At 28.0% G+C, this 11728-nt stretch overlaps 1 protein-coding gene across 1 annotated transcript; it reads left to right on the top strand.

Moving 5' to 3' along the window:
* Positions 1-4316: 4316 nt before the first annotated feature.
* On the top strand, positions 4317-6877 carry LOC125826522 (polyphenol oxidase E, chloroplastic-like). The gene is made up of 2 exons (XM_049505873.1): positions 4317-5492; positions 6247-6877. Exons 1-2 carry the CDS (start codon positions 4342-4344, stop codon positions 6875-6877), a joined length of 1782 nt encoding a protein of 593 aa, XP_049361830.1. The 5' UTR covers positions 4317-4341.
* Positions 6878-11728: the final 4851 nt, after the last annotated feature.

Genomic DNA, 11728 nt, shown 5'->3' with positions numbered 1-11728 from the left:
TCTAGGAAGCAATTTACTGATATTTATAGTGATTTTGGTTGTCTCTTCACCTACCAAATTAATGGAGCACATTGAATCATGATACATAAATTTTATTTTGGTTTCAAAATTCAAGAAGTCACTGAATTGGAAGAGTCATTCATTATTGAAGTGTAGTTGTTGGACTTCATATTCACCATTATGTAATTAAAATATTGATATTTAATAAATTAATTAATTTTATTTTGATTTAGTGGAGGGGCAAAATGGTAATCCAACTTTGAATGTTGGAGCTTCCCACATATAGTATATGACAATTCATTAATTTAAGGTAATAAAATACTAGCCATGTATTTATTATATTTTGCTTAGATATTGTTGTGAGAAACTTTAATTATTAATATAAAAAATTAATTTATTTAATTCATAGTCCTAAAATATTTCTACTCTTAAAAAGTAGTCAGTGTTTCTTTCATTGTTATTCTTTTTTCTTCAAAAACTTTAATAATAGCAGAAACTTTATTTTCTTCATATTTCCTTAGAGGCCAAGACATTTGTTCTTTTTCGTAATTATATTGATTTTTTACTATATATAGACGGGAGGGATCATACCAAACCTCCCAGTACCTTAAATTTTATAAATATAACATGGGTGAATAATTTTTAATTAAAAAAAGACTATGATTGTTAAAAAATGAACCTCTACTGGAATCAATTATATCAAGTTATAGAAAAGTACTTGAGTCAAGTATTAACCGTAAAATTATGGTATATGGAACACATCACAATAAGGGATGATTAAACTTTAACACAAATGGAAGTTTTTTGAAGCATAATGGAAAGGCTAGAATAGTTCATTTTTGAAAAATAATGAACAATACTGAGGCAACGTAGATGCTAATTAAGTATGTTGTTCAATGCATGGTTGAAGAATAATGGGCATCAACAAGGCATTATAAAAAATGGATATTGCACCTCCCTCCCCTCTTTTGTTGTGCTTCTACATAATTGATATATACATCGCTAGAATCGAAATCTATAAACTTAAGAAGGAAAAAACTATAATTACAAGGGAGCTGTGTGGTACCACATCGGATAACAATGAAAGTTTTCCATTAAGTATAAAGAAAAAAAATCCATAAGTCAAAGGATTGAACTCTAATTTTAAGTGATATAGTTAGAATTTTGAGAGTCAATCCTTTTAAATGTTTTTTAATATTTTAAGTTTTAATTATTGTAATTTATATTGCTTTTTACTTAGTTTTTAAATACATAAAATTTATTTTTAAAAAGTTAAAATATCTATATTCAAATTCACGATCAAAATTTAAAAATTTAAATCTGAAAATTACAATTATATCACATAAATTAAACATATGGATAATATTTATATCAAGTAGGTGATGCTCCGATCATAAAGCAAAGCTAGTGTATAATAACAATTATTTAATCTACGTTTTTGTAGATCAATTCAAAGTGCAAAGATCAAAATCACGTGGATTCGAGTCAAAGTCATAAATCATAATCCTCCTAAATTAAGGATCTCATAATGAAGTCGCCCTACAATATCAACCAACTTTCTAAGTCAATATTCTCTGAGAACATGAATTTAAAATATTGAATCGTAATCAGAGATCTCAAATTTGAATTTTGAGCATGAAAAAAAATTATGATAGGGAACGCTTTTTTCCAAATGGAGTGTGAATTCAAAATAATCGAACTCTAATATTGTTAGGGTTTTACCCTGATTTTCTTACCATAATTTAAGATTTATTTTTCCTTAAAGAAAAGACAAAACATTACCATAAATGTTTTTACTTTTCCTGAAAGGAAAATATAATATTCTTTCATATTTGGTTTATTCTCTCCTTTTAGGACTCTTTTTCTAGTAAGAAAATGTTTTAGGACTCTATAAATATAGGTTTGTTTCTTCTAACACAATAACAATATAATCCACAATGTAGTCGTTTAAGAGTTTTGTTTATGGGGAGATTTTCTCTCTACAGTTTTTATGTTTTTTATTAGTTTTTAATTATGTAGACCAATGGTCATACCAAATAATAATATTATGTCTTTTAGTATAGTTTTATGTGTCGTCTAATTTATCAACCATATTATTTGCAATTGTAAGCTTCCGCATGACGCCCTAATCACCCTTCATAACCCAACAAGTGGTATCAGAGCACATGGTTCAAAGATCCGGTGGTCCTATGGTTCAACGAGGTTGAAGAAAGGTTCAAGTGGTTTCAAATCAATTTGCAACAAATTTGATGATAATGAAGATTTTTTGTCAAGCTACATGTGGAGAAAGTTTCAATCATATTTTCAACATTCCTGTTGCTGCAATTTTTAAGAATAAAAACAAAATATTTTAAACCCATTTTTAATCCATATATTTTAAATTTTATTTTTAACCATGGCAAGCAACAGTGATGAAGATTTTGTGAAGAACAAGATTATCATGCAATGAAGAAGACAGATCAAGCTTTGTCAAGAAAATCCAGCCAAAAGGGGAGATTTGTTAGGGTTTTGCCCTGATTTTCTTACCGTAATTTAAAATTTATTTTTCCTTAAAGAAAAGACAAAACATTACCATAAATGTTTTTACTTTTCCTGAAAGGAAAATATAATATTCTTTCATATTTGGTTTATTCTCTCCTTTTAGGACTCATTTTCTAGTAAGAAAAGGTTTTAGGACTCTATAAATATAGGTTTGTTTCTTCTAACACAATAACAATATAATCCACAATGTAGTCGTTTAAGAGTTTTGTTTATGGGGAGATTTTCTCTCTACAGTTTTTATGCTTTTTATTAGTTTTTAATTATGTAGACCAATGGTCATATCAAATAATAATATTATGTCTTTTAGTATAGTTTTATGTGTCGTCTAATTTATCAACCATATTATTTGCAATTGTAAGCTTCCGCATGACGCCCTAATCACCCTTCATAACCCAACAAATATGAATACCAAATATCGAATACAAAACCAAAATAAAATAAAATATAGAATGCTATTAGCACAAGATGTTTCCTTAGAAAATGTCTAATTTTCCATTGAGATATTTTATATTAAACTCATTTTCAGAAGCTTAGTCATGGATATAGAACGTTGGTGATATATGATATGATCAGGATATTGTTTTTATTTTTTAACATATTTTGAGAATTAAAGGTTGCAATTGTCTAATTATTAATTGAGGTACATAATTTAATTTGAAGTAAGAATTATCAATAAAGATATATACTTGTTACAGAAAATGACTATACAGTCGAGGAAAGTCATCTATGAAATAATAAAGAATTTGATGGCTACCACCACATAAATTTAAATTTATAAATTAGATATAGTAAATTTCAAATAAAATTTTGAGATAAAACAGCATTGAAATGTCTATATATTAACGGTCCATAACCATTTTATCATATTTCCTTGTTCAACCTATATACTCTTTTCCTTTGCTAAAAACACATTTGGATTATAAATTTTTTTTAAATTTCATACCTTAACTATTAGTTGTGTTTTTTCATACATGAGCAATCATCATTTATGTATCAAACACATCTCAAGTTTAAGTATATATTAAAACACACATCGCTATTTCCTACATCAACTAGGTGTGTTTTAACTTTTAATACATAAATGGTTATCGTTCAGGTATGTAGGAAAAGGAAACAACTGATAGTTGAGGTGTGAAACTCGTCAATAAGTGATAGTTTAGGTGCATTTTTACCATTATCCCTTTGATGGTTTTTCCTGAATTGAAGTCATCCTAATATTGAACTTTTTTTTTTTGTCTCACTTGATGTTTGAAGCCCATATTGGAGCTCTGACTGAATTCGGATAGCACACTACAAAGTCCATTCATGAATGATGCTCCCAACAAGTTTTTTTCATACCCAGAGCTCGAACCTGATTTCACCGTTCCTTAGAAAGAAAGCATGATAGTAGTATAAAAGTCTATATATGGCACTAATTCTCACAATTCCTAGGATTAATAAATAAGTTATGAACCAGAAAGTACTAGTATAATTAATCATTGTTAATTAATTAGTGAAGTTGTACAACTTGCTTAGTTACTTTAATTCTTCATTTCTTATGAAGCAAAACTCTAAAGTTGACAAGCAACAAACCAGCTTTTCAGCTCTCACTAAAGTCTAACTCTTCAAACCTCCATTTTAATTTGTAAAATTACCAATTGATCATCATCTTGCAATATTTAAACTCTTAAGAAATTTATTACAACTTTCCAGCTATTTTGCTTCTTCCACACTTTAATCCTAATCCTACACTATAAAAAAGCTCATTCAACAACACAATTAGCACAAAACAATTACCAATATCAAACACAAAATAGAGTTATGGCCTCTAATTTTCTTTTAACTTCATGTACTACCATTTCCTCATCCCCATCCAAAATTTTCGTCCGTCCAAAACGTATCGATAACTTTAAGGTGAATTGTGAAATAAGAAATAGTAACACTATCAATAATGATGATAATGAAGGAAAATCTTTTCCAGGAAAACTTGATAGACGAAATGTCCTCCTTGGTCTAGGTGGGCTCTATGGAGCATCTAATCTTATCGGTGTAACCAACGAGCCATTTGCCCTAGGTGCACCGGTACCACCCCCAGACTTCTCAACATGTAGCACAGCTAGTCTACCTGATGGCTCACAAGTACCCTTTTCATGTTGTCCACCACTCCCAAAAGACCTAACTAATATCCCTACTTACAAACTTCCTAACGTGTCGAAAGTCAAAATTAGACCAGCCGCACATAATGTGACTCAAGAATACATAACCAAATACAACACTGCCATTCAAAAAATGAAATCATTAGACAAAGATGATCCATTAAGCTTCATTCAACAAGCCAACATCCATTGTGCTTATTGCAACTCTGGGTACAAAGAACTAGGGTTTCCCGGTGTACCATTACAAGTTCATTTCTCATGGCTATTTTTTCCGTTTCATAGATGGTACTTATATTTCTTCGAAAGAATTCTTGGTTCATTAATTGGTGACGATACATTTGCTTTGCCATTTTGGAACTATGATAGTCAAGTTGGTATGCAATTTCCATCTTTGTACAATGATGTTAATTCATCATTGTACGATCCTAATCGTAACCAAAACCATTTTCCTCCTAATGTTATCGACTTAGGGTTCACTACCATAGACCTCGATGCATCCGATCAACAAAAAATCAATAATAATCTTACGATGATGTATCGACAAATGCTCACGAATGCACCTTGTCCTCAACTATTTTTTGGAAACCCTATACGTGGCGGAGAGCAGCCGATTCGCGGTATGGGTACGATTGAGAATGTACCACATAACTCTGTCCATCGATGGGTTGGTAATCCAAATAATAAGTTCAGGGAGAATATGGGAACTTTTTATTCAGCTGCTAGAGATCCCATTTTCTATGCACATCATGCTAATGTTGATAGGATGTGGACAATATGGAAAACTTTAGGAGGCAATCGACGTGACTTCAATGATAGGTATTCTTTCCGTTTCAATTTATATGATGCACGAATGATATATTTTTATATTTAGACAAAGATTAACATTAAACTTCATTTTATACTTAAATATAACTTGATTTGTAGCCACATAAATATTTATAACTTGTTTTTAAGTCATAAAATTTCAAAAGTATTTTTCTTTTTCTTAAATATTGTGATGATCAGTTAAAGTACATAAATTGAGACGAAAAGAATATTAGTTAAGTGGGTGATTATCTCATCTAAAACTTTACTATTGTATGTTAGAGTCTAGAGAACACACTTCTGATTATTTGAAGAAAAAAAAATCTCACCTTCACTGCGTGTATGCCATACTTTTCTTTTATTCGTGAGTCAAACATGTCCAAAAAGTTACATTTACTGGTACGTGAGGATGAAATTTGAACCAAAGATTTCTCTGTAATCATTTCATCTAAAATTAATTAGTACACGTTAAGCCATGAATAATTTTCATTTTTTTCAAAAAGCTATTTGGAAATAAAATTGTAATAACTCCAAAAAGCTGTTTTTATAATTTTCACTCCAAATCACTCGTAAAAATTCAAAAAAAATTCCAATTTATATATGTCCAATAGAAAACCAATTTCCAAATATCATTTTCAACTCGAAAACAAATATCACTACTTTAAGTTTTTCCAAATTTCATAATTTTTACGTCCAAACATCAGCAAAATTCTTGTGAATGCATATTTTACTTAATTATATTTTTTATATATCTTTCATATAACAGGGATTGGCTTGATAGTGCCTTCTTATTCTATGATGAAAACCGTACCCTTGTGAAAGTAACTGTCCAAGATTGCATAAACAATGAAAAATTAGGTTACAAGTACGAAAACGTACCTATTCCATGGAAAAATTACAAGCCTGTTCCACGTAAACAAAAACTCAAAAAAAACCCTAAAAATGTAAAGCCCTCCACAGAAATATTCCCTTCAACATTGAAAAAAACATTATCATTTTCCATCAAAAGGCCTAAAATCTCAAGAACTCAACAAGACAAGGACATCGAAGAGGAGCTCCTCGTATTCAACAACATGACATTCGATGAAAATGAATACATAAGGTTTGATGTATTTATCAACGAAGATGAAGGTGTGAAATCGAAGGTACTAGATAGGACTGAGTATGTTGGTAGCTTCGCGAATTTGCCTCATGTGCATGCTGCTGGGAATAATACTGGTAGTAGTAGTAGTAGTGGTAGTACTCCTGCTGTTATGAGTTTGGGTATTAGTGAGATTTTAGAGGATTTGGGACTTGAAGATGAAGAAGAGATTGTTGTGGTTGTTGTGCCACAATTTGGAGGTAAAGAGATTACTATTGCAAGTGTGGAGATTGATACTCTTGCTTGTGCAAATTGATGTTTGAATTTTTAGTTTTATGTTATGTATTTGTTAGTCTACTCTTTTTTTGTTTTTTGTTGTTCATTTTATGGTTTTATGTTGATGTATTTGGTAATAAAAGTTGTATCTTGCAACTACTTCTTCCATAGTTAAATATATCTCTCGAGTTTACGACTTAGATCGGATATATATGTACTTGTTGTTTAATATGGGTTGTGATAGGATGGTTGAGATTCCTCTATCTTTAATTAGAGATTTCGAGTTTGAACCCTGATGAGAAAAAAAAATTATGTTGAGAGTGTTGCCCTTAAAAATAAGTCTTACGATGCATGAATTTAAATTTAATCAGGCTCCAATATGAATATCAAATGTGAAATTAAAAAAATGATGATGTAAAAAGTACCAAGAAAATCATGTAAACATCAATGAAAAAGAAATTGTATAGAAGTGTACTCCATAATGAATATAAGTTGGTAACCTAAAAAAGATGAGTAGCTAGCTATTAATACAACTGATTAAGCTACATTAATTTTAAAAAACAAGAGATATTAATAAGGATCAATACACTTTTGATCCCTGATTAATTATTTGCTTATTCTACTATGTCTTTATGATATTTGATCGAACATGTTAGGCATTCAACTAATTGAGTTACGCACTTCTGATCCTTTCTACTTGTGAATATTCAAAAAAATTATCAAAATTAGTACTCTTGATTATTTCATCACTTATTTACTCAAGTATTACTTAAATTTGTATTGTTATAACTTCATATTTGTTAGTAAAATAATTAAATACATAACATATTTCTTATATATATGGAGGGACCAATAATGCACATTGAAGATTAAACATGCTTAGTCTTATATCACAATGACTAAAAACAAAAATTACCAGCACTTTTGGACAGAAAGTGGCGATAATAAATAATGTAAAGTATTTTATGATATTAATTAAGAGAAAATTACAGAAATAGCAAACATAATAGATATAATTGTGCTTCATAGCTATAGTTTCGTTTGCTATGGCGGCTGCCGTTGTATATTTCGCTTGCGAATATACAATTTGTATTTATACATTTAGAATTTTTTCAAAACTCTGTTTGTATATTTCGCTTGTCAATATACAAACAGGATAATTTATTATAAAATTTTCATAAATCGTATACAAATAGTTAGGGTAAGCATATACAAAATTCTGGATTTATACAATCAGGAACCGAATTATACAAATTTTCTGGATTTATACAAATCAGGCGAATAACAAGATTGGGAGAAACTAAAGCAGCGAATTAAAATTTCCCTAGACGATACCTATATCATTTAATATGGTTTAAATATTTGATATTCTCCACAATTTTTCATTAATTAATGAATGTATACAACTTTAATTTTGTCAGATTATAGTAATGGGGATCTAAACATGTCAACTGGGCCGGGCTGATCCATGTTCGACCCAGCACGACATATTAATGGTAACTCGGCCAACCCAGAATTAACGGGCCTAGGCTAAGCTGGGCTCAATTAGTGGTAGACCTCTACTTTAAAAAATGGGAAAATTGTATGAAATAACAAATTATTAATTCAAATTAAATGTCATAGTTTATTCTAATTGTAATTCGCAGCAAACATCTCATTTTTTTGCCATTTGATTCGGTATACAATTAGCCATTTTATACATTTCGGTATAAAATGTATAAAATGCGTTTGTGTTTGTATAAAGCGAGAGAAAAATGTATATACAAATACAAATACATATATTTTCGTCATATACACTTATAATTATACAAATACAGATCTTATCATATAAATTGCAATGTATAAATGAATTTATACAAAACTAAACAATTTGTATAAAATTGGATGTTTCTAGCGAATTATACAAATCAAAAGCTCCATAGCAAACATAAAATTTGTTATGGAGTGCAATTATGCAAATTATAGTTATAACATACAAATATGATTTTTATGTTTGTTATATGTGAAAGTTGCTTTAAAAAATTGTATTTGATCCCCCTAAATATCAACTTAAGTACTTAAGCCATAACTCATAACTTCATTGATTTCCATTCATTTATCTTAACTTGGTTAATTATATACTCCTTCATTTCAAAATACTTTGACGTATTTTACTTTTTGAAAGTTAATTACATGAATTTTGACTAGCATTTTAAGATATATGTTTTAATCATATTAATATGATATGAAAAGAATTGCAACGTATAATATTTTTTCGTATTTTTGAATATCTAAATTATAATTTTAAAATATTAAATTAATGTAATCTATTTAGCTCGAAGATTAGTCAAATTAGCTCTTTGAAGAGAGAAATATGACAACAAGGACAAAATGAAGAGAAGAACCTTCCTAGACATATCCATGCTGATGCACATGATAATAATTCAAATAATGATTTTTGTTACTATCATGTATTTATTATGGATTATCCAACTAATTTTGTATTTTTTTTTCTCAAATTTGGATCCAATTATTTTATTTAAATATACAATTAATAAGGATATCGCCAGTTCGAATTTTATTTATTTATAAGGATAATAATTAGTCTTCTCTATGATTTTGCATCACTTCTACATTTAATTTAAGTTTATCTCAACTACCTTGATTTGTTTTACAAGAAAATTATTATTTTATCTCCCCCTGTCACCTAATATACGAATTTTAAAAATAATAAATAGAGCAGTTGGGTTTATTTTGACTTTAAATTAAGAGATTTCAATTTCGTCAGTACTAATGGGATTATTAAAGCTTTTGTTTGAATTGATTAAATGTACCACTATTGTTTAAACAACGTTTACAAAACACTCATGCTGTAAAATGATTGCAGGTTTTTACTTTGAGATTATGAATCACGTTTTTATGTTTTATTGGTTATCGTGTTTAAAACTCACCTCTCCTCTATATTTTACTTAATTTTCATGATTCATGCATATATTTTGATAGTTTCTTAGCAAAAAAATATGACTTTTTTTAGGAAGTATTGAACAACATATTGGTTCAAGTCTTGAAAATAGCTTCTAATAGAAATGTAAGATAAAATTACGTATAATAGGCCCTTGTGATCGAACCCTTTCTTGAACTTTATACATAGCGAAAACTTTAATACATCAAATTATCTTTTATTTTTTACTTTATCGATCACAGTATCAAGGAACATTAAATAAGTACAAATTAAAGACCAAAAAGAAAACTGAATTTTTTTTAAAGAGGGAATCACTTTTTTTGTAATACTTTATAGGTGCAACACAGAAAAACAATTTCTTTTGTTGAAAAAGTTAATTGAAAGTTTTTTTGGTCATATTTTAAAAGTGTTTTTACGAAGAAAAATTAAATTGATTTATAGCTTCTAGAAATAATAGTTTTTGTTACTGTTCAATTTTATTTTATTTTTTCAGAAAAGTTTGATAAAACACTTCAACTTTTCTTAAATAAACATTTTATTAAAAAATAAATAAAAATTAGCGTTCTCAAAAGCTTGGTCAAGGTATAAGAATGGTGCTCAAGAGCATATAATACAATAATATAATTATATAAAAGATATATTTCATGGCATTTTATATTATTTCTGTCTTAATTTATGTGACACATACACCTCGTTTTTAGTTTGTCTTAAAATGAATATCATATTTCTCTAATTACTTAATTATTTTGAACTTTCATGAAATAATTTATGACTACAAAAATATTTTATATTATTTTAGATCATATTTTTTAATATATTTTTAATTTATTTTTATATCAAATCAAATAATAATACATAAATTTAAAAATTGAAGTATATGATTATACCACGTTAAAGGCCCACAAAACAATTTGACAAAGAACAGTTAAAAGCAAATGGAAATATGATTTTTATTCAAAGATCGAGATCTAAAAGATTTGGTCAAAGCATGGTAGGACACGAGAAAAACGCTGTGCTTGGCACAGAGAAATAAAAAAAACTATTTATCAATTTCTTAAAAATATTAATTTGTCCAAAAAATTGAAAAATAATAATAATCTTTTTTAGTATAATAAGTTCCTTAAAGTTAAGTTAAATAATTTTTCGACAGTAGAAAAAATAAATTATACAAGTGTCATGTCACACCCTCCATCACATTTATTGTATGATTGTAATACAACTCGTGATTCATGTATCTCATTATTAATTGATAAGTGACCTCGTTAATAAATTAAAATATTCAATTTTGAGTAAGCGAGAAAATAATCAATTATATATATATATATATATATATATATATATATATATATATATATATATATATATATATGAATAAAAGAAAATGATATTTTTAAATTGTATGTTATATGCAAATTCGTTACGTATAAAAATAAAAAAACTTTTTATGATAAATTGCAAATTCAATTGACCTTGAATTGGCATAAGAGTGGCTATTTATATTATCGTACTTTTAGCATGGAGCACCTGATTATACAAAAAAAATTTAAAAATATAATGTTATTTGTAAATTTAAGCTTGATTAACTATAATCTTGAAACTAATTGGAGCACTAATCATATAGAGGGGGGTTAAATTTTGAATTGGTCATTATCTTTTTATTTTCAATCTTAAGTGGAATATTAATTAATCAAGCATTTATATATATCTTCATTTCCTACCTTATCTTTCCCTCCCTTTTCAAACATTTAAATAATATTTTTTCATCAAAACAATCCAGAAATCTATGACCTGGCATCCATTACGGTTTTAATTATTGCAAGAACTTATTGTAACCGTTTCGCCAAATATTTTAATTATTTTATTTGAAATTTATAAAGTTAGAGTTGAAATGAAGTTTTGTCTGATTAAACTTTTTTAAAGGTAAGAAAAGAAATATTGTATTTGAGATTT

This window comes from Solanum verrucosum, unplaced genomic scaffold (genome assembly GCF_900185275.1).
Source record: "Solanum verrucosum unplaced genomic scaffold, falcon-dt-bn FXZP01000060.1, whole genome shotgun sequence".
In the NCBI taxonomy this organism is placed as follows: Eukaryota; Viridiplantae; Streptophyta; class Magnoliopsida; order Solanales; family Solanaceae; genus Solanum; species Solanum verrucosum.
This window is presented reverse-complemented; position numbering and strand designations above follow the sequence as displayed.